At 45.8% G+C, this 23994-nt stretch overlaps 1 protein-coding gene across 4 annotated transcripts in view; it reads left to right on the top strand.

Moving 5' to 3' along the window:
* Positions 1-23994, top strand: part of Tshz3 (teashirt zinc finger homeobox 3) — a 77027-nt gene that overhangs the window by 35782 nt on the left and 17251 nt on the right. Inside the window, exon 1 of one of the 4 annotated variants that reach the window (XM_048369176.1) lies at positions 13867-14566. The exons of the other annotated variants lie outside the window; for them this stretch is intronic. Coding sequence (XP_048225133.1) covers positions 14560-14566 — 7 coding nt within the window. The 5' untranslated portion in view covers positions 13867-14559. Of the gene's footprint in view, positions 1-13866; positions 14567-23994 lie in introns of those variants that run through there. 4 annotated transcript variants of the gene reach the window in all.

The raw sequence follows: 23994 nt of genomic DNA, 5'->3' as shown, positions 1-23994 counted from the left end.
GACTGAGGCAGCCCATATAGTGAATTGGAGGCAGTCTGGCCTACATTTATAGCAAGACCTGGTTTCAAAAACAGACAAACAGCCTGGCACCAGTGGCTCACACCTGTAATCCCAGCTACTCAGGAGGCTGAGATCTGAGGACCGTGGTTCAAAGCCAGCCTGGGCGGGAATGTCTACAGGACTCTTACCTCCAGTGAACCACCAGAAAACTGGAAGTGGGGCTCAAGTAATAGAGCACTAGCCTTGAGTGAAAAGACTCAGGGACAGTGCCAAGCCCCAGGATGGGCACACACACCCAGATATGGCTTAGTTTTAACTCTACCAGCCTGGAAAGCTTCTTTTCTTCATTGTTTTTGTTTGTGGTGTTTTATTTTATTTATATTAATTTTTAAATTTTTCATGCATATATGAGAATACACACACATACACAAATATAGTTTCTAATTCCCAGTGAGACCTTTAAGGTATTTATTGCAAACAGTTACTTGCAAACAATTACTTATGTGCAAAATTCTTAAAGAATAGCCTTTCCCATGTGTTGGGCTAGAAGGCTTCTGGGGTTCAGTGTTTTCTCTGAAGGACCCCCACCCGGTTTTGACAGCAGTGTTTCTACCTTTTTGCTTGGTCTTGGAGGAAGGAGGCTCAGTTGTTTGGTGGTGACCCCTCCCCTCCCCAGTTTACCTCAGTCTGTGAATCTTTTTGTTTTTAGACACAGCAAATGAGCAGTGTGACAACCCTCTCCCCCCAGCTTAATTCTTGCCTTTATTTTTTTTTTTATTAACCTTTAAATGTTTAAAGTATCTCTCTCTCGCCCTAGGGAAGTTTAAAAGTCTTATGTTATCTAATGCATCCATCTTTTCCTTTGCAAATTCAGAACTTTTTGTTTTTCATATTTAAAAGGACATTCAAGCCAGGTGTGGTGACACATGCCTGTAATCCTAGCGTGGGAGGCAGAGAAAGGAGGATCATGAGTTCGAGGTCAGCTTGGGTTACATAGTAAGATTCTGGAGATGTGTCTTTGGCTTTTTAAACAGAGGGCAATTTTGAGGAATCCTTTTAGCTCCCGATGTGTACACCCAGGCAAAGAGCCTCTCAGTGTTTACCAGGACTTGGTGTCTGTGCTTGTGTCAGCCGAGATTCTTTGCAAGCATTTGGCTGTGGCTCCTGGCTGGCAGGAAATATCCCTTAGCCCAGAGAGGTCTGTCAAGAGGCACTGGTGGGCTTCGTTCCCTCTGGGGACCGGGTGTGTGTCACAGCATGGAGCAGACCCTTGCTTCAGAGGATGGAGATTTTATCATTTCGAGATGGCAAGTTAAGATACTTTCATTGAAGTTTCTGAGCTGTTAGCAGGGTTTATGACATAATTGCTTTACATGTTGATACCATCTTTTTTATCGTAATTGTTAGTCATTGTTTTTAATAAAGGGATAAAAATAATAGGAGACATTTTACGAAAGTGGAAAGGATTTTTTTTGTCCTTTTATTCATGATACTAAAAATTACCCCAAATAAGATATTTTACAAAAAAAAAATAAATAAAAGGAGTTTGGTTGAAAAGTGACTAATTTAAATCAGCTTATACAATGATCTTGCTAATGATCCACCGTCTAGGGTAGTGTAATGCTTTTATACTGTTATCATTTTTTATGAATAGAATGATACAAAAAAAAAGTTGCTATTGTGTTGTACGAGTGAATTCCACAGAATCATCTTTTATCAACAGATGGCAACCGGCACATGGAAAATAATTAAAAAATAAAATGAAAAGAAACCAAGAATGAATTAAAGTACTTCTTTGCGTTCTGATCTGCATTTTTTTTTTTTGGTTTAGAATTTTTATGGTGAATTGCCATATTATCTGTTAGATCAGTTTACAATGAGGCTCCTATCAGACATAAAACAGATTTATAATACCATTAAAATACAATATCAAAGAATGAATAAGCAATTCAATAAAATTACAATAACACCAAGATAAAATGAAAGCCTTTTCAATAACAGTTTTTATGCAAGAACATTTTGAAGATAAATATGTGTTTATAGATCTTTTAAATGTACATTTATTATACCGTTCTTAATAGAGCCACAGGGGTTAATTTTTCCTGTGTGTTGTCTTTTATAAGTGGTTTAAAAGCTAGCTACAAAACTCTTCAATAGATTGTGTTGAATCTTTGAATTGATTTTGGTAAAGGGAGCTTTTTACGGTCCTACAGCAAAAACACTCACACAAGAGCAGTCGATTGAGCCCCATCTGCCCCCCTGTCTTGCCACGGGGGTGCAAGGCCCAGCCTTGTGCCAGCTGCGATCCAGACTTGGAACCTACCGAAAGGAAAACTTTAGAAAAGAAGTTTGATGTTGTGATCTCCCGTCCCTGGATGTTCACGACTGACTTCCAGAAAGAAAATTAAAAAGGAAAAAAAAAATCGTGGCAGAAGACAAGCCTCCTTCCTGGAGCCTGCAGCTGGGTGGGTGGGGACAGCTATAATGGTCAGCCTTAAGCTGATGCTTCATCCTCCTACCCTGCCTGGGAGTGGGGGGGCTGGTTGGGGCTGGGGGGGGGGCTGTAATTTCCCCTACACCTGGCTTGCTGCAATCTTTTTCATTTTATTTTATTTAAATTATGCTTTTTTGTGCTAGTCTTGGAGCCTGAACTCAGGGCCTAGGCACTGTTACTTAGTTTTGTTTTGTTTGTTTGTTTTTGTGTGTGTGTGTGTGTGGTTTTTTTTTGTTGTTGTTATTTTTTTTGGCTCAAGCTTGACTCTACCACTTGAGCAACACCTTCACTTTCAGGTGTGTGTTTGTATGTGTGAGTGTGTGTGTGCGCACGTGCGCGCGCCTGTTTTCTGGTTTCTTGGAGTTCAGAGTGTCCCCACCTTTCTTGCCCAGGCTGGTTTTGAACTATAATCATCAGATCTCAGTCTCCTGAGTAGCGAGAACGGCAGGCCTAAGCCAGGTGCTGGGCTTCAGTTGAGTGTCCGTCTGCTGTCCTTGCTTGGCCATCCGTGCAGGGCCCTCCTTAGAGTTGGTTCAGTGGGAAAACAGCCAAGGACCAGGAGACCTACAGGGAGGGGAGGCGACCAGGCCTCCTCTGTAAAGCCAGAGGTAGCCCTCTCCTCCCCCTGCCTCTCTCTCTCTCTCTCTCTCTCTCTCTCTCTCTCCCTCTGATGGTGCTGGTGTGGTTCTGGGCAGCAGAGTCTGGGGCACTGGGCTGCAGCCTGTCTCTGCTGCTTTGCTTTTCCTTCCCAGGTGGCTTGGCGCCCTCAGCTTTGGCTAAGGTTGGGGCATGCCCAGTGAGGTGAAAGGGAAAAACTAGTGAAATTAAAAATAATAAAATAACATAAACCCAACCAGGTAGGACTTATGAGTTAAAGGGAAATCCCTGACAAGAGAATCTGTTCCTCTTCCCTCCCCCCTGGAAACCAAACACCCATTCCTGGTGACCACATCTAAAGTCCTGGGCCTGCCCTTTGTTCTAACTCCTTTGCAGCCGGCCTTCTCCCAGAATGATAGAAAGTGCCAAGTTCTTATAGATCGTTTAATATACTGTAGGTAATCTGGGTGGCCAGGGAAAATGAGAACAAGCAGAGAATATTTGGCTGGAGCGACTGTGACTCAAATAATTGAGAAATAAAACGACAAAAATGACTGGAAGGGATTATTCAGACTCTAATGTATGGTGAGGTGGGGGGGAGAGGAAGGTGGATGATGTCTCTGTCTGTCTATCTGTCTGTCTGTCTGTCCTCATCTCAGTCTCTTTGTCTCCCTGTCTGCTTCTTCCTGCCTACTCTTTCCTTCTTTCCTTCTCTGCCTCTGTCTCTGTCTCCTTGTCTTAATATCTTTTTCCCTGTCTCTGTCTCTCCCTCCTCTGTCTTCATTTCTCCCTCTCCTCCCTTCCCTCCTTCCCTTTCCCTCTTTCCTTGTCTACCTCTGTTTCCCTCCCCATCTCTGTCTCTTCCCTGTCTGTCTCTCTGTCCCTCCCTGTCTCTATCTCTCCTTGTTTGTCTGTTTCCCCTCTTCCTTCCCTCTTTCCCTCTGTCTTTGCCTCTGTCTCCCTGTCTGTCTCTCACTTTCTCTTTCTCTCCCTCCCCTATGCACACAGAAAGCAAAAACATGTTAACATTTGTCCCTCTCCAGAACAGTCCTCTCCAGCCCCCTTTTCTCCCTGCCCCTCCCTCCCTTCTCCTCCTTCCCTTCCCTCATTTTTGCTGAAAATAATTTAGAGTTAAAAAAAACACACCAAACTTTCTGATTTCCTCGCCCTTCTAGAAAATGTGAGTACCACCCAGGCTTCTGCAGCCGCCGCAGCCGCCGCAGCCGGCAACATCCTTTCCCCTTCCACTGCACTATTTTCTCTCTCTCTCCCTCCCTCCCTCCCCCCCTCCCCAGCCCAGGCTGTTTGATTGCAAGAGACTTGATTGCATCATTAGTTCTCAAGTGCTCTGCTCAGTGGAACAAGCCAGCATCTTGGACATTAAAGTGGCATCCTGTTGTGTATGAGCGGAGACCTCGCACACACCACTTTATCTGGCAAACCTGCCCTTTTATTTTTTTTCCCTTTTCCCTTCCCCCTTCCCTCCCCCCTCAGAGTCTCAAGAGCAACATTAGGTAAACAATTACAAGAGATGACTCTGGAGATGGACTCCTTTCCCTTTAATTCCTGCCTAGCCGTTTCCATGCCGGAAACACAATGGGATGGTGACAAACAGGCTTGGGGAGATTTAGGTAATTGGAGGTAGCTAGGAACTTCTTCCTTATCATTCCCCAAACCAAGCTGTGTTTTGTAGCTACTCTGATCATGAAGAGTTGACTAGATCTAACTCCTGCTTGGGGGTGGGGGGGTGGGGGGAGGGGTTTCTTTAAAAGCTTTCAATCTCTCCCCCCCCATCCCAAACCTCTCTCGATTGCATTGATATTTATTTCTTCCTCTTCGCCATCCCACCCCAGGTGAAAGTCTAATTTTATATCTCAGTAATTATTACACCTTGTCACCTTCTCTCCTAAGTTGCTACTTGATTAGTGCTGAATGGGTAAAAAGTGACAAAACCTTTCTCGGTGGGGGGAGGGGGGGAGAAAAAAATGGTCGATGTCTCTTTAAAGTCTTTGTCCGGCTGGTTATTTTTTTTTTTTTAATATGAGCTCAGCTCACATCACTTTTTATTAGCTTAATAAATCACCTTTCTTGTCAATCAAGCAGCAAAGAATAATTGGATATGGTTGAAGCCTTGCGTGATGGATTATAAATCATTCAAGATTAAATTAAAAGATAATGCACAAACTTAATGGTTTGTGTTTTGCAGTCTAAATTGCTTTGGAGCACTGCTGTTTTCAGCTTTTATTGCTATCCGTTTTTCTTTTCACAAAACCTTTCGGATTTTTAGACCCCCCCCCTTTCCTCCCCCCCTGTTTTTCTCTCTGTCTTTTTAAATTTCTGTTGATCATAATTCCGGATGTATTTTCTCATATTTACCTTTGTAGGGCTTTGCCAAGCCAAAGCTGGGTTAGCAGGGAAGGAAACAGACTCCAAGATTGTATCACCCTGTTCTCTGGCATCAGGCAGGATTAGGGTACCCCATGGCCTGGGGCGCCCCCTGACTTGATGGGCCCCACATACCACCTGGCAAGGTCTAGAATCCCTTTTCTTAGGAGAAGCCCTCAGATTCACCTTGGGAGAGAGTGGGTTTATCAGCCCCAACTTCCAACTCAAATAAAAATTGTTGCTAATTTAACATACAAACAAATTGACCAAAAGATGGTATACTTAGGGGAAGAGTCCAATGGTGTAAACTCGTTGGAACAATGAATCAACTTTTAACAGAACAAATACTAGGAAGCTGAAATCCATCCATCCATCCATATGTATGTATGTATATGTAAATACGTACGTTATCTATACATTATATATATGTGTGTATATATGTGTGTGTGTATATATATATACACACGTGGCGGTGGGCAACAAGAAGGGGATTCGCAGATGAGGGTGGGAGTAAATGCAGGCATATCCAACGTACTTTATGTGCAATGAACTATGTAACCTGAGGATAGGAATGGGGTTGGGAGAGGATAATGGGACGGGGTGACATTGATCAAACACATAATACACTGTGGAACTGAAACCCCTTTGTAGAACTACTTAATAAAAAAAATAATAAATGTCTTAAAACTAAGCTGAGTGCTTGGCTCACACCTGTAACCCTAGCTACTGCTCAGGAGGCTGAGGTCTGAGGATCGAAGTTGGAAGTGAGAGGCAGGGCAGGAAGGTCTGTGAGACTCACCTTCGATTAATTAGCAAAACTTACCAGTGGAGCTGTGGCTCAAAAGGTATAGGGCTCAAAAAAAAAGAAAAGGAAAGAAAAAAAGCTCAGCGACAGTGCCCAGGCCCTGAGCTCAGTCAAGCCCCAGGACCAGCACACACACACACACACACACACACACACACACACACACACACACACTTGCTTATTTTCAGGCAGTTAGCAACTGGCTGAGGCCCAGGCTCTTAGAAGGGCAGATAAATGAAAAAAAAAAAATAAAGCAAACAAAAAAATGAAGTGTAATAGTTAAGGAAAAGTTGAACTGGAAAGAAGGTTGCACCCCCAATACTGCCCTTTTCTGCCTATTGGGGAACACTCATATTCTGCTATTTATCTGAAAATGCTCCCCAGGAAGTCTCCTTTTCTCCTCCTCTCCTGTGCTGAGCACATGTGTCCTATTCTGCAGCAGTGGCTGGTGACCAGGATTTTCTCTGGTCTTGATTTTATGTCATCCCTTCTCTCTATCCAGTCTGTACAACTAAGAAAAAAAGGTGCCAAAGTGGGTGGGACCACTGTCTTTTGCATAGACATAAGCACCTTAAATTCCCAAGAATGTAGCTCCTCTCCAAGTATCAGGCAAAGGAAGCTCCCCTGGCACTGTCGCCCCCCCAAAACCAAAACAACCCAACAACTAACAACAACCAACTTTCCCCATTCTCTACCTGATTTCCAAGACACCCCAGAAGGCCACGTGCAAATGAGGGTTTGAGAATTCCAGTGCAGTGGTCATGCAATCTGTTAATTCCTCTCATTCTGCTTACAAAGTTAATTAACGTGCATCTAACACATCTCCAGGCAAAATGATGAACACACTCAGATTTGAATAAAATCTTTATCGTTTGAAAAAAAAAGCCACAAAAATATCTAGCACTTGGAACAATTCTTAATCACACAAGGTGGGCTGTGAAATTATCTCATTAGAAAGGATTCCTAAAATGTATGAGAGAAATCCAGTCCAGGAGGAAAAGCTGAGCAGAAGCAGAAGAGGGGATTCAGATGTTGAGGCAGGATGGTAACCACCACCCCCAGGGCAAGGGGAGCCCCACTCTGAAGAAGAGGATGGTTTGTCTTGACCAGAGCATAAACCACAGTTCTGGAGAGTTCTGGAAAGTTCCAAAAGATTCTAGAGGGTTCCAGAAGGTTCTGCAAGGGACACAAAATGGGATTTGGCCTCCAAGGTATCTCAGCTCTGCATGGCAAGCATTTCCTGGTAGTGATGGGAGCTAAGTCTCACTGCTGCTTACACTCTACCCACTCTAGAAACATCTTCACCTGCTCATCAGAGAAAGGACACAGCAAGGGGACTGGCTTCCTCATTTCCCCTGCAGACTGGAGGGCAAAGAGGCCGCTTGTGATGGTCTTAGGGCGGGATGCCTTTCTTCTCGGTTCTGTGGCATGCTAAGTGTGTGGTCCTGTGTCATCTGGCCATTTTGTCTGCAAAGCATGCTGGACTGGGCCCATGAGCCTGAGGATACAGGTGAATAATCCCAAGTGGCTTTTCAGGTCCCCATAGGGTCCTCAGGGACAGGCTGAAGGATGGGGCGGTGGGAGAAGAGGTGGGACCCAAGACAGAGGTGTGCCTTTGGCTGAAGAAGCTCTTGAGATACAGAGTTTTCTGGTCACTTGCCACAAGCTTTGTGCCACAGAATAGAAGTTGAACTAGCATGCTGGTGTGTGTGTGTGTGTGTGTGTGTGTGTGTGTGTGTGTGTGTGCCTGCGCACGCGCGTGCTGGTCCTGGGACTAAAACTAAGGGCCTGGATGTTGACTTTTTTTACTCAAGGCCTGCATTCTACCCACTTGAGCCACCGTTCCACTGCTGGATTTTTGCTGGTTTAATTGAAAATAAGCTTCTCACAGATTTTCCTGCCCCAGCTGGCTTTGAACCGTGATTCTTAGATCTCAGCCTCCTGAGAAGCTGGGATTATAGGTATGAGCCCCCAGGGGCTGGGCTGGTGTGTGTATTTGTAGGACAAATGTCCTTGACAGCAATGCCTGTGTAGGAATCCAAGCTTCTCAGCTCTCATATGTCTGCTGGACCCATTTCTGGAAAGTTGGGGCAACCTTCCGTGCACATGGCTGTCCTTTCACTGGGTGTCCAGACAAGATGGGCGGGCGTCATGCTCACATAGGTCCTGGCAGATGTGTGGGGGCAGGAAGCCTGACAGGCAGGGGATTCTATGCCAGATCCCTGCCAGGAACCCTGGATCTGCAGAAGGTACATGCAGGTCTGATGCTACCTTTCTACCCCTTCAGGCTTAGTGGCCAGGGCTAGTCTGAAGCTAGGCGTCGGGGTCATCATGCGGAGACAAAGGTTATCTTGTCTTTAATTGATAAGGGCTGCTTGCAAATTTTACATTGTTATTTACATGTTTGTTTATATTGAGATTTGATCATTGCTATGACCCTCTCAATTGAAGTTCAGCGCATTCCTTAGGAAACTGCCAAATTCCCTCTTAGAAGTCTGAAAGTGTTGGGAATCCTAATAGCAAATGCTGCTTATTAACTAGGAAGCCAAGTCCTGTTTTGTATCCTTTCCAGAATGGTGTGTACTATTCTAGAATCTTCGGGAAATTTCCAGAACCACCTTCCATTCCTCCCCCCCCCCCTCCCAACTGTGATTTGCCTCTGAGAAGGCTTGGCATCTTGTATCCCAAAGCAGTCGTGCTACTTGGACATCTCATGCCACGCGTTACTGCCTAAACCTTATTATTTACACACGTTTTTTTAAACTCAAAATTTATTTTTTTAAAAGGAAAGTGTGTCACTCCTATAAACGAAGACCCAGAATCACTTGCCATAAAGAGAAAATAACCGTAAAAATAAATGCCGTGAAATCAAACAATGTCATTAAATTCTAACTGGGATTACTCTTGCCTGCCTACAGCTTGGATCTGATGTCTTATCTCCCTCCCCCTCGCCTCCGCCCCTCCTCTCTTTCGCCTTCAAAAAAAAAAAAAAAAAAGGAAGATTAGCAAGTGGTAGAAAGATAGTACCCACAGGATACTTTCTCCTTGCAGCAATCAGAAGGGAAAAGACAGAACAGACAAGGGGGTAATTTATGGCCCTCTGATTCAAGGTGAACCACCTAATATTTTCTTGTGCCCTGGGTGGAATACTTTCCCCAGTGTTTGAGTTTCAGCCAGTGTTGACTTTCCTTCACCTCTCTGTAGGTTCCTGAGACACCCCCACCCCTCCCCACTCCTCCACCCAAGGGTTAACAGCTGTGCCCCATAGGAACACATCTTTTTTATTTTATTTAGATTTAAGTACTTGTACAAAGAGGTTTCAATTTCACATATTAACGTGTGTGTGTGTGTGTGTGTGTGTGTGTGTGTGTGTGTGTGTGTGTACTGATCCTGAGGCTTGACCTCAAGGCCTGGGTACTGTCCTTATATTCAAGGCTGATGGCTCAACTGCTTGAGCCACAGCCCCACTTCCAGCTTTTTTGGTGGTTCATTGGAGATAGGATTTTCTTGTCCTCCCTCTTACCACCCCCCACCAACCTGGCTTCTAATTGAGATCCTCAGATCTCAGCCTCCTGATGACTGACTGTAGATTGTTTTAAAGGGGCAAACGAGGGATGCCTGTGGAGGAGAGGGGAGCATTCAGAAAGCATGTGGACGCCCCCTCTCCACCGCTGCCCCAGGGGAACGTTAGACCCCACAGGAACAAGAGCAGGTGACTTATTCCATCACTTACTCCATCATTGCAAGGGCTCAATGGGGACCCCACCTTCCTGTCCCCCCCCCCCTCAAGCCCTGCTGTGGAACCCTAAAACCATGCAGACAAACCAGCCTTATGCCTTTGTTCCTTAATTTCCTATCCCCCTTCGCCCCCTCACCCATGAACTAGAGACAGTTTCATAGGACAGAAGCCTTTTTTTGTTTTTTCAAGCAGCAGACTTGAACTTTGGGCTCACTGGACTTAAAGATGGTGGACAGAGAGAGAGGCAAGGAGAGAGACAGACAGACAGATAGACAGAGGTAGGAGGGGTGGCAGGCTAGTGCACAGTAGCCCTCTTGGAACATCTGCTTGGTTTCTTCCTTGCCACCTTCTCTCACCTCAGGGCCAGGAATGTTTGTGATCTGTCATAGGACGGGAATGAGGAAGAAATGAATCTATAAATCCACAATCTGAAGCTGGGCTTGGTGGCTCCCACCTGTAATCTCAGCTACTCAGGAGGCTGAGATCTGAGGATGGTGGTTCCAAGCCAACCTAGGCAGGAAAGCCCTTTGAGACTCTAATCTCCAATGAACCACCAAAAATTGCAAGTGGAGCTATGGCCCAAGTGGTAGAGTGCTAATCTTGAGCAATAGCTCAGGGACAGTGCCCAGAATACTCTCTCTCTCTCTCTCTCTCTCTCACACACACACACACACACACACACACATTCACACATACACACGCACACACGCACAGAATCCTACATCTGAGTATCTGATGAATTAAAAAATAAGCTCACTGCTCCCATTCTCCTTGCTTCTTCCCACCCACAGTGGTCTTGGTTATCTGCTTTTCTTATGACTAGCCAAAATAGAGCCAGGCTGAGCCCACGAACTTTTTGACTTGCCATTGTGGCCTTCCTGGCCTGAACTGGCTGAGAGAATTCCTGGGGTGGACTGTCTCGAGCCGCCACCCTGCTGCTGGGCACCCGAGGCTGAGTGGATGGCTAGTCAGGGCCGTCCTGGATGTTGAATGATTCCTGCCATCTGCCAGGGTGGGGTTAGGCAGGAGACGCTCCTGTCACCATGGAGATGTTGCTCTCACCACCTCCTTGCTGCTGAGACGAAGCGATCATGCTGATAACCAGAAATACCCTTCCTTCAGACGCGTGGCACCCGCCACATCACCAACAGCAATCGTCACAGGACATCGCTGGGGTGCTCGGTCCCGAGGTGAAGCCTCGAGGAGGTGGCATGAGCTGTACAAGTCCCTGCAGGCCCTTGAGATGCCAGGTTCCATGTCCACCATGAAAGGCTGTCATGGTGCCCAGCCCTGCTTCTTGTCCATTCTTCGGATCGTAACCTCTTTGAATGTGAATTGCTGGGGTCAGAGGAAAGGAATGCCTACCTGGTAACTAACATTTGCTTAAAGACATAAAGGAAGACGCCACTTCCGTCTTGTCTTTCTGACCCCTTTTGCTGGGTTCTCTCAACTCTCCATCTTCAGTTCTGGTCTGCTGATGACTGACAGGCAGTCTGGTATGCGGTATAGGAAAGAAATGAGATGGTTGGGGCCCTTGGGTAGAAACTCAGTAAACTGGTGTGTGACAGGATAACAAATTGGGCGTCCAGTGATGGGGAAGGAGATGTTGCTTAAGGTCAAGGAAGGAGAAGATTCTTGTTCCCATGTCCCTGAGATCCTGGATTCCTGGGAGGGTTCTGGTGTGAAGCCCAGGCCGGGCCAGCGCTGGCAGATGCTGACGAAACGCCTGCAGGGAGAGGAGGGAACACAGCTACCCATCAGAATAGGAAAATGAGGGCCATGCCATGCCCATCCCAGGAATAAAAGCACAGTGAGCCTGGCACTGGTGCCTCACGCCTGCAATCCTCCCTAGATTCGGGAGGCTGAGATCTGAAGATGGGAGTGTGAAGCCAACTGAAGTTGAAAAGTCCATGTGATTCTTACCTTCAATTAACTATCAAAAAGCTGGAATTGGAGCTGTGGTTCAAGTGGTTGAGCACCAGCCTTGAGTGAAGACTAAGGGACAGTTCCTATACATTCTCTGTGTTTGTCTCTGTGTGTGTGTGTGTGTGTGTGTGTGTGTCTGTCAGTCTGTCTCTGTCTCTCTATCTCTCTGTCTTTCTCTCTCTCTCTCTCTCTCTCTCACACACACACACACACATACACACACACAAATAAGAACAGAGGGAGTGGCTTTCTGACAGTGAGGGTGTAGGAGAGTACCCCAGGTAATGGTACCTCCACAACAACTTTGAGAAACAACTTTTCTTTTCACACCACACCATCCATTGTTTCCTCTGAGGAGCTTATTCTGGGATGGCTAAAGCTGAGCCCCAGGCCTTCTACAATGCTGATTTTCCTTCCTAGACTTGTCAATGTGGGGATGCTTCCCAGAACATTCTTGCGCTCTCTCTGCTAAGCCAAGGAGGTCTATGCTTGTTGTTTTGAGAGTTCTAGGAGCTGAGAAGTCATTGGGTGTGTTCTCCCATACGATAATGTCACATATTTGTCCTACAGGAGTTAAATTACCCTTCATGGGATCCTTTGTGTAGAAAGAATTTCACATATACATATGCACGTGTATATGTATATTATGTATGTATATATGTGTGTGTGTGTGTGTCTGTGTGTGTCTTTGTGTATGTCTGTGTGTGCATTGTGCTTGCTGGTACAAGGCCTGGGCACTCTCCCTGAGCATTTTTGCTCAACGCTGGTGCTCTGCCACCTGAGCCACACATCCACTTCTGTTTTTTTGGTGGTTCATTGGAGCTAAGTGTCTCATGGACTTTCCTGCCCCAGGCTGGCTTTGAACTGTGATCCTTAGATCTCAGCCTCCTGATGACCTAGGGTGACAGGTGTGAGCTGCTGGCTCCCCAGCTTAGGTAGAGAAATTCTAATTGTTTCCTTTTTTCTCTTGTGACTTTTTGTTCTGTGACCTCCTCTTGCTTGTTTTTCCTGATGTACCATCGCAGAGAAAGGCTGTTATTCACTGGGAGCTGAGCTGCCTTCCTCAGCCGGGGAACAGCAGGTGTCTGTCTGAGGAAGAGCCACTCCTTGGTCATTAGCTCCCAGGAGAGTGATTTCCTGGGCTGGCCCTAAGGGAGGATGGCAGGCAGCCAGGCTTGTTAGGGTAGGCGGGCCTTGCAGTCTGGTCTCAGCTCTGCCACTCAGAAATGGCACTCCCGAATAGCCGTGGTCCTTCCTCTTCTCCCTGCCTCTGTCAGATGAATGAGTGGAACTGGACCCGGCCTTGTGTGTTTCCTGCTACCTGCTTTATTTAGCAGGTACAAGGGTTCACTTCAAAGCAGGCCTAGAGCCATAGCTGCAGCAAAAGGAGTCTGAGGGAGGATGTGTTTTTCTTGTCTCAGCCAAAGAGAAAACACGGACTGGAAGGACATGACAGAGCAGGACAGGTGCTGAGCGTGGGGTGGGTAGAGAATTTGTCACCTGTTTCCACTCAAGACATCAAACCCACCAAGAATGATGATGAGACCTTTCATTACACCTTGGATACTCATGAGGCTTTAAACCCCTCAGGAAGCAGCAGACATTTGAACATCTTGGCCTCTATTTCTAGAAAGAATCCAGAACAATCATGGGAATACAATCTACATGTGTGTTATTTTTCCTTTGCTGGTCCTGGAGCTTGAACTCAAAGCCTGGGCTCTGTTCCTGAGCTTTTGTTGTGTTCAAGGCCAGCACTCTACCACTTGAGCCACAGCTCCACTTGTGACTTTTGATGGTTCCTTGTAGATAAGAGTCTCATGGATTTTCTTGCCAAGGTTGGCTTTGATCTATGATCTTCAGATCTCAGCCTCCAGGGCAGCTAGGATGACAGAGGCGTGAGTCACAGGCACCGGGTGATTGCACACTTGAGCTAGTGAAGCACCAGGCTTAGAACTCCCTGGTGAGGAGCCCCCCTTCCCCCACCCCAAGCTGTCTTCATTTTACCTGTCCTGGAAACATTCCTTTGCATTTTCTCTCTGTGCAGCTTGATTTAAGGACGCCACACCATAACTGCCTCAGTCTGATTTTCATTTTTGTTCATCTATTCATAGCCCTATGGCTCCCTTCTCATTTCAGAGATGAGTTTATTTCATGAACACTGCCTGGACAGATCTCCCCTCCCCCCCCTTCTGTTCTATTGTTGCCGGGCTCTGCCAACACCGCCTGTAGTTCCGCCATTGACAAATGCAAGCTGCCCAGGCCACACCTGCAACATCAGTACCCTCAGAAGAAGCCTGGAGACCGATATACTGGGAGGCAGAGTATTAAGGGATTTCAATTCTGCTTTATTTTCAACTTGAAATGGAGGAAAACAGACAAAAAACAAATAAGAAAACTAAACAGTGGCATGAGAGCTAGCAATTTGCCCTGGCTCCTGATGACAGACAGTGCATTATCATAATTGTCTCTTGTACATGATGGGACAGAAAAATAATAATGTCATTTTATTTATAGCTGGGGTGGCCCCTTTATGAGAGCCATACAAGTTCCTGCGTCGTGGAGTCAGTCAGATGACATCTTTTGATCAGGCCTGTCCAAAGAGATCAAAGATGAATGGCAGGTAATGGATACTCAATGACAAACCAAATCTAAGACAGAAATAAGACTGCCAGGGCCTGCCAGTTACCCATTAAAGACCCGCCTAAGGAAAGCAGGTTGCTTGACATGTTGGCCGAACACCTAAATCAGCCAAGCGTCCGGGCTAAAATTGTGTATTATCATTGGAAATGGCTATTATTTCCTCCGTAACATTTCTGTTAAGGCTTTTGTTTGTGTGCAACTGACCCACGATCTGAGGTAGAGTTTTAGACAAGTCGATGAGGCTTTTTTTTGGGGGGGGGGGTCGTGGCAGGGGACACCTTTGGTTCTCAATTATTTGTCACCTGGCTTTAATTGTCACCATCCTGACACAGTGCCATCCCTGGCTCTCGGCACTCTGTAAAATGGTCTGATGATAGGTAGGCTTGGAACATCTCCCAGCGGCTGCTCAACGCCCACCCCCGGTGCCCCCCTCCCCACCCCCAACACAGGGAGAGGCGAAGAAATAGTGGGGGACAAGAGCAGCCGCCATGCTTCCCAGGCTGAAGGAACAGAGCAAGGCCCCGGATGTCTGCATGGTATTGTCTGTATGTACAGAAAATCAGATTCAAGGCAGTGTCCAAAATTATGACAATGGATGTGAATCTATTTCTTTTCCCTCCCCCTCTGCAAGTACTTGATTTCTGTAATTAACTGTAGCCTTTGTAGAGATCTTATTTAAAAGACGGTGGGTATGGGAATCAAATTCACTATCTTGGCTTTTTGTTGTTGTTTTGTGTTTTGGCTTTTAATTTGTTAGGGAGATTGGATGGGGTAGAAAACTGAGAAATACCAAAAGAAATATTTAGCAAGGTGGGGGACTCTTAAATCCTCTGTCCCCAGGGACATGCAGGTGGTGCTGGGGGTGATTTTTAAAAAAACAAAACTGCAGCGTATGCTGGAATGTTCAAAAATATTATTAAACATTGCAGTGAGTACACAAAGTAGCTAATTAGAATGTTTCCCTTGCTTTTAATAATCCCAATACATTTCTTTCTTTCCTCCCTCCATTTTAATACATGCACTAACCCTAAAGAACATATTTAGAAGCATAATTCATTATATTGAGAAGCAACCAAACCCCAGCTCCAGCTATCTCTGATTTATACAAAGAATTAGGGGCCTGCACAACATGCATACATGCACTCACTTATGCATGCACATACATGCACACGCATGTTCACATGCATGTGACCACACACTCATGTGTGCACACTTGCATGCACACACCTGTGCATGTAGGACACAGGGACACCTATCCACCCATACATTCAGGTGCACATGCTCACTTAGGCATTGCACACACGCATACCGTACACCGCTCCAGCACACGTATGCTCTCAGGATGAAAGAGTCGATGGTAGAAGTTGCTTTTGCTTGGCTCTTAAAAGTTTTACAGCCCTCACGTTTCTCCATCATTTTACATTAACTCCGTCTTTAAGTAGCGGAGACACTATGTCAAGGTCATAGTTTCGCTGCTTGGTGATGAGAAGAAGATCGACATTTGACTGTTAGGCTTCTTGGCAGGAAATTTGGTAGCCAAGTCCCATCCAATTTGTCAAGTGCCTCGGTGGAGTCTTGCAGCTCAGCCTCTCCGCCCTCCCCTGTATCACCTGGGAGAGACATGCCTCCCAACCTCATCTCCAGTGACAGGCTACGTATGTGCAGCCGCCCCTGGAGTATTTAGATGTAGTTTCTGGGGAAGGCTGTTCACCTTTGACATCAGACCATTCCAGAGAAAATTAAAACAAAACAAAACAAAAAAACACCTACCCCATTTTTCCACCTGTCACTCTAAACCTTTATGTAAATGAAAGTTTAAACAAATCTGCGATCGCCGGCTTTCAAGTGAGATTTTTTTTTTATAGAAAAAAAATTCTCTTGAATTATGTAAAGATGCATCACAAGATATTTACAATTTTTTTTAAAAAAACAGATATTCTTTTTATATACTGATAAAATTGGAAACTTGGAAGCATATTTGGCTGTAAACAGATGGTTAAAGATATTTTTCTGGGAAGAATCAGAAACAGTTATTTCTGACTTGCCTGGCTTGGTTAAACATTACTCTGAAAAGTCAAGGGGCACAGAGCAGGAAGCTGGGTGCCATCGTTCTGGAAGCAAGAGTGGCAGTCGCCAAAGATCATTGTTTTTTATCCCCAGGAGAGAGATAAACTTGTGCCCTTCTTTGTTGTTTCTTTTTTACCCTTAAACTCAGAGAAGGATTTTTTGTTGTTGTTGTTTTGTTTTCAATAGAGAAGGCTTCCCTGTGGTACTCCAATGGCTTGCCTGCTGCCTTAATACCACTACCACCTCTGTGTGTGTGTGTGTGTGTGTGTGTGTGTGTGTGTGTGGTGCCACCTTTCTTCAGGGAAAGAAGCAAATTAGCAAATGCTAATTTTGCTTGACTCTGGGGAATGTAATCATTGGAAAAGACTTGGCCATGACAGGAGGCCTTCTTGTCCCTTCAAAGGCAGTGGGTACAAAGTTACATAAAAGGAAATTACTTACAGAAGCCCAGGGCAGGCCCAGGTGACTCACACCTGTCATCTTAGCTATTCAGGAGGCAGAGATCTGTGGATCATGGTTCAGAGCCAGCCCAGGCCAAAAAAAAAAAAAAATCCTACTCAAGTGGTAGAGCTTTATAGCCTTGAGCACAAAAGCTCACAGACAGTGCTCAGACCCAGAGTTCAAGCCTCTGGTGTGGCACACACACACACACACACACACACACACACACACACAAAATAAATAAATAAAGGAAATTACTGGGTTAAGAAAAAGGAAATGCTGCCGTCGCTCCCCCCCACCTCACACCTCTTTCAGACAGAATGTAACCATAGAAAACACTTCAGATATCAAATTCCACCCAGGTCAGAGGAGGCTTTTAGCAGGGGAGGAAAAACATTGAATTTCATGAACTTGTCTAATAAGAATGAGCTATGTGGTGCTGTAGGCCTTAGCATAGGTTGAGGGGGGGACGAGGGGGAGGGAGGGGCTACTGGAGGAAATATTGGGGTGTCAGATGCTGCTGTGTTATTATTATTATTACTTTTTTTTTCTTTTACAAGCTTATAAAACACAAAGGCGCTGGTTAATCTGAGATGCTTTCTCGTGGAATTGTTCGGGAGTGATAATCTGTCAACAGATTACAATTTTGCTTAATTTTAATGTGGCTAACTTAAGATGGTTGTATAGTAAATTTATGCAACTGATCATAGTTATTAAATTACCACATCTGCAAAGGAAGCAATCAAACCACTTATTATAGTTTCTGTGAGTGAATGCTAAATGTCAAGGAGTTACCAGCGCGCTGCGGGAAATCGGGCTCCAGTTAAAGATGCATAAAATATCAGCACTTTTTTAATGCTTGTGCATTCAGCAAAGACTCCTATCATAATTAACTGGTATGGAAATAAATAATTTTTACAAACTACCTTCTTCGAAACAGTTCTGCTATAGTTTCTTCTCTCTTGCTTTCTCTCTCTCTCTCTCTCTCTCCCCCCTCCCCCGAAGGTCCAAGTCTGCTACTGCTCTCTGAGTGATATTTAAGTCTTTAGACATATTTCCTTCAAACTCACATATGCCATAAAATATTTAAATCTCACAGAGAGGTTGGGAAAATGATATTATAAATCCCAACTCTTGGTGCTAAAAAAGTAATTTATGATGATTAATTTAATTATATGTTTTTAAGGTTTTGATATTTTTAAAACTTGGGATTCTTTTTTTTTTTTTTTTGGTGATGATCCCAGTTTGGCAGTTTTGTGGGGGAGGGCAGGAGGAAGAAGGGAGTGCTTTCTGTAAACAGTCAAGAGCAGCAGCGGCAGAAGAGTGCAGATCAGATCCACTAGGAAAGGGGTAGTGCTCCAGGCTGGGAGTCTGCGTTCAGACAGCTGGATTTCAGATCCACTTTGTAGGATTCACTCTGGCCCACTGGACCAGCCTCATCTCAGCCAAGTCCTCATCTTTGAAATGTGAAACCCAAAGACAGTGTGACTGGGGATTGGAGGTGTGGGGGGGAATGGATGCTTTAAGTAAAGACTACCAGGGCGGATGCATGGAAGGGACTAGAACAGCAGCAGGTACTTAGGATGCACTGGTGTTAGCTATTGCTACCATTTTTTTCACCTTTCCCCTTGGATTCCTCTTGGAGAGACCCATCTTTCTGTTGCTTCGTTTCATTTTGCAGGCAAGGATCAGAAGCCCACTCTTGGCATGATGGAACCCAAGGCCTCTCTAGTCCAAGTGTTTTTTTAGTGTTCACATGTACTTGGTGAGCTGTGGAGTTTGTAGAAACCAGAGCTGCTCCCCCAAGAGCAGATTAAGAACAAGGTCCTGGTGGGTCCATTGAACCACCAGAAAACCCAAAGTGGCGCTGTGGCCACAAGACGTAAAGCGTTAGCCTTCAGCAAGAGAGCTCAGGGACGGCACCCAGGCCCAGAGTTCAAGCCCCCAAACTGACAAAAATAAAAATAAAAAATGAAAGTAGCCTGGAGTGACTCTCATAAAAGCATCATAAGAGCAAGATACTTACTGGTGGGGCTTAGTTATTCCACTGCTTGAACTAAGTCTATGTGTGAGAGCTCCTCCGGATAAGAGGTATCATTTTGTATTTAGAGATGGATATTTCCCTCTTGGATATACCAGGAGAAATGGCTGATTAGACTTGGTCTTGGGAAATGCAGGCTTTGGAGGAGGAATAAAAGCCAGCACTGGTGGAGGAAACTGACACAACCCCACCCAGGAACCTGTCCATGCTGAGTGTTGGGTCAAAGAGCCAACTGGATCCTGTGAAATACAGGTCCTAATCAGGGATTCCCGTTTGGTGATTCCGAGTCCTGGTTGGCTCCTGTGTAAACCGCATAACTTGGGTGATTCCCCTCAGTGCCACCCTCTGGAGGAAGGACCCAGGACCTGTGTGGTGCCATGACTGGGGTTGGGAGGCAGATGCAGACATGTACCTTGGCTCTCCGGAGGTGCGTGCGTATGTGTGTGTGTGTGTCTGTGTGTGTGTGCACACGTGTGAATGTGCCTGGCTGTTGGAATCTGTGGCTTAAGTTGGTTTGCACCTGTCTGTGGTGGCATATTTGAAGGATGACGTGGTAGCCCCATCAAATCCATACAAAGGTCCTTTTGTGCCCTTGTGTGTGGCTACAGACCCACGCATGCAGGGGATGGCATGGATATGTGTGTTCGATACATATTTAGATTATATTTAAATAGGCTCACAACACGTTCTTAACACGTTCTTTCGTAACCCATGCACCTTATTTCTATCAAGCAAGATGTGGGGCATCCTGTATACTCACAAATGTTTGACAATTTGGAACAGAACCATCAGATGTGCTTGTGTTGGTCTGGGGTCCCCTTACTGGAAATTTTGATTCAACTGTGGATTGTAACGGGAGGGTGGGAGATGGTCACTTTTGACACCGTGTGTTTGCTTCTACACATCCTGGGGCTTGAACTCAGGGCTGGGGCACTGTCCTTGAGCTTTTCCACTCAAGGCTGGAGCTCTGCCACCTGAGCCACAGGCTCCACTTCCTTTTTTTTTTTTTTAAATTTTTTGTATGTGTGTGATTCATTGGAAATCGAGTCTCATGAACTTTCCTGTCTAGGCTGACTCTGAACAGCCCCTCCTCAGATCTCAGCCTCTTGAGTAGCTACCCTCACTTGTGAGTCTACATCTCCTGCTTGTCTTTAGCAGAAGCAACTGAGATTTTCCCTTCCTTTGCCAGCCATTGCACATACCATGCCCCCCCCCCCCGCACCGTCCCCTTCCCCGTCTGCCTCATCTCCCCATCTTCTATTATAGCCAAACCGTGGGGGAGGGGGGGAGAGAAACCACAAGATTTAAAGATTTCACTAATGGTAATGTAAAAAAAATACTCTGATACAACATTAAGGATTTTTCTCCTGAAATGTGTTTAATGTAAATATGCTGTCAGAGACCCTTCAAGTAATTGACATGAGCGCATGATTAGCAGCAGTGTTCTTGACGGTATTTTTTGCATAATCTTAATTTTTTTTTTTTTTACAAAACTCCTCAACCACATTTTATTCTCACCCCTCTGCAATCACTCCTCCTTGCTGACATTTAGACATTTACGTTGTCATGATAAAGCTTGTCAGTGGTCATCTCCCTGCACTAAGGGGCACTGGTAAGGAGTGTTGTATTGCCATATTTGGGGATGCATCCCTGTATTAGGAAGCCACCCAGAATTTAAACTTCTCATCAAGTTGGATGAAAGCAAACGAAACAAGCTGCTGGGCAGGGTGGGCCCTGGCTGGCCAGCGGGGGCAGTTAAAGATAGCAGTGTGTTAGCCTTCTGCGTATGTTAGAATTTAGAGCACTGTACCAAAATGCCTGACATGAATCAAGAGAGATTGGTGTGTGTGTGTGTGTGTGTGCGCACACGCACGCACGCACACACACACGCCAGTCCTGGGGCTTGAGCTCAGTACCTGAGTGCTGTGCCTGAGGTTTTTTTTCATTCAAGGCTAGTGCTTTACCATTTGAACCAGAGCTCCACTTCCAGCTTTGTGGTGGTTCATGGGAAATAAGAGTCCTGTGGAATTTCCTACCCTGAGTCGGCTTTAAACCTCCATCCTTAGGTCTCAGCCTCCTGCCTTCATAGCTAGGATGACAGGTGTGAATCACGGGTACCCGGCTGGAGAGATTGATGCTGTTTCAGAGGTGTTGGTTCTTCCTGGAAGGGAGGGTGTGAGGAAACAGACCAGTTCACATCATGGTGGTCAGGAAGCTGCAAAGAAAATGCCTGTACTAGTAGACTTTTTCCCTTCATCCCTAGACGTTTTCCCTTCATCCCCTCCATTTCATTCTGTCTGGGACCCCACTCCATGGGAAGGACCCATCCCCACTCAGGGTGGCTCTTCCTTGCTTACTTCTTCCTCCTTGGTGACCCCTTCAGCAGGTGGGAGTGGGGGTGCTTTAGGAGTCTCCTAGATACTTCTCAACCCAATTAAATTACCAATCAAGAGTAGCATCGGCTACATTCCTGAGGATGGGCAGCTCAGTGGTCCAGGACGGCAGGGGAGAAGTCAGAGTTAGTTCTTTTGTGGCCAGTCGGCCCTGCTTGAGAGCTCACCCTCTCAGGAGGCTGATTCTAACCTCCTTTCTGAGCCAGATTGGCTTTTCTTTTCTCTCTTTTTTTCCTCCCCATGTGGAATTGAGTTCATCTTTGGAAATATAGCAAAAAAAATAGGAAAGAAAGAAAGAAAAGAATTGGTGTTCAATTATAATCATATCCAAGTGGCCCAAATTAAACCGCCCTGATCCATAAACATTCATAACCGCATACGGTTAAGTTACATTAATAGTCAATATAATAAACCTTCACCTTTATTGAAGCTGCTCCTCTGTTTCTCTTACCGTTCTTTAATCTATCTCAATAGATTTCTGGTGTACAGCCCGTATAGATTTGGCCAGTGACAAGGGTTAGAGTACTCTTGTAGAACATTTACTTGTAGCTCTGAAAAGCCCACATTCATCAGAGGGTGAAGTCGATCAGATTGTGCCAGGATCAATGGCAGCCTTCTGGGCTCCCTCTCATGCTTGTCCTGTGTTCAACCTTTCTTTAGAGAGAATTTGCACGCACACACACACACACACACACAACCCATGTGTGCACATGCACATGCGTGCACACACCCACACCCACGCACACACTTCTCTGTCTTAAAGCCATTTATCTCAGAATGTCAAATTGCAATAATTAACCATTATTGATCTTAAATTCAATTAACTTCATTAACACAGGTCATGATGGGGGTGCTTGTAAGGGAAAGGCATTTGACAAGTGTCTTTGCTCACCCGACATTCCATGTTCCAAAGAGTAGCTGTAGCTATAAACCTTTCATACTGTTTCTTCTAATCTACACACACACACACACACACACACACACACACACACACACTACTCCAACAAGCAGGCAGCAGAAAGGACTACCCTTGGAAATTGATCTGAGGGCTCCACTTCTGGGCCTCAGTCCGTAGGCCTCCATTTTTGGGGCTCAAGTTCTGAGTCACTGGTCTTGGGGCTTCACCTCTAGGGCTCTGGATCTGAGTCACTGGCCCTAGGTTTCTATCTCAAGGCCTCCATCTCTGGGCCTCTGGCTCTGAGTCACTGGCCCTGAGCCTCCAGCTCTGGGCCTCCACCCATGGGGCTCTGGATCTTGAGTCTCTGCCCCTGACCTTGGTAGTTTCCACCGTTGGGTTGGCTGTGACTGCACAGAGCTTGTAGCAGCACTTCTGCACAGGCTGTAAGGGATGGCCACCTGGGCTGGAGCACAGGTGACCCCCTTGGGTCGTGATGACCCTGTCTTCTGCTCACTTCTCCTCTTCCCATACTGCATTACTGATGGCTGTCTCCCAGACTTCCGGGTCTTCCTGAACACGATCCCTGTGCACAATGCCCCTGGGGAGTGCAGCCACGTTCCTGGTGTGGCACACAAGAAGAATCAGGGAGCACTTCTTCCTTCTCTTCCCTCCGGAGTCAGGAAGGAAGTGGGAAGTTGTCACACAGGAGGCCTTCTTCCGACTCCTAGGCCCCTTTTCCTGGGATTCATCCTCTAATCTTCATCTTTTTCTTTTGGAAATTTTGAGACACAGAATCTCCCCATACAGCCCCGGCTTGTACCCAACCTCCCCATCCTCCTGCCCCAGTCTCCTAGTGCTGGGATTACAGGTGTGTGCCACCATGCCAGGCTTCATCCCTAACCTTCATCACTGTTAGCTGTGATGGCACAGTACCTGATGGTGGCCGGCCACAAAGGTACAGACAGAAGGACTTACCATCCTAATGTGGGCCAGAACCTTTCTGGGCTGGAGGAGCTACAGGTGAGTGGGATGCCTTGATAATTGGATATGGATTTCCTTTTAAAATCTGGATTTTGGTTTGTTTGGTGTCATCCTAGGTCTTGAACACAGGGCCTGACTGCTGTCCCTGAGCTTTCTTGCATAAAGTTAGTGCTCTACCACTTGAGCCATAACTCCACTTCTGGCTCTGTGTGTGTGTGTGTGTGTGTGTGTGTGTGTGTGATATATTAGAGATAATGGTCTTATGCACTTTCCTGTCCTGGCTGGCTTCGAACCACAGACCTCAGATCTCAGGCTCTTGAGTAGTTAGGATAACAGATGTAAGCCACTGGTGCCTGGCAAGAATTGGGTCTGGCTTTTTAGCATTTTGTTGAAATGCAGCAGTGTCCCAAGGAAACAAGATAAAACACGCAAGGAGAGCAAGCATGGCGTTGTGGCTTGATGTCTCCCTTCCTTGTTTGCAATAGCTTTGATTGAGTGCTTTGTGATTGCCAGGCAGATGCTCTTCCACTTGAGCAACACCTCCCGCCCTCTAGTATCTTATCCTTGGAGTGTTTGATTCAATTCAA

This window comes from Perognathus longimembris, chromosome 20 (assembly GCF_023159225.1).
Source record: "Perognathus longimembris pacificus isolate PPM17 chromosome 20, ASM2315922v1, whole genome shotgun sequence".
Taxonomy (NCBI): Eukaryota; Metazoa; Chordata; class Mammalia; order Rodentia; family Heteromyidae; genus Perognathus; species Perognathus longimembris.
The sequence above is the reverse complement of the archived record's forward strand: the minus strand, read 5'-3'. Positions and strand labels throughout refer to the sequence as shown.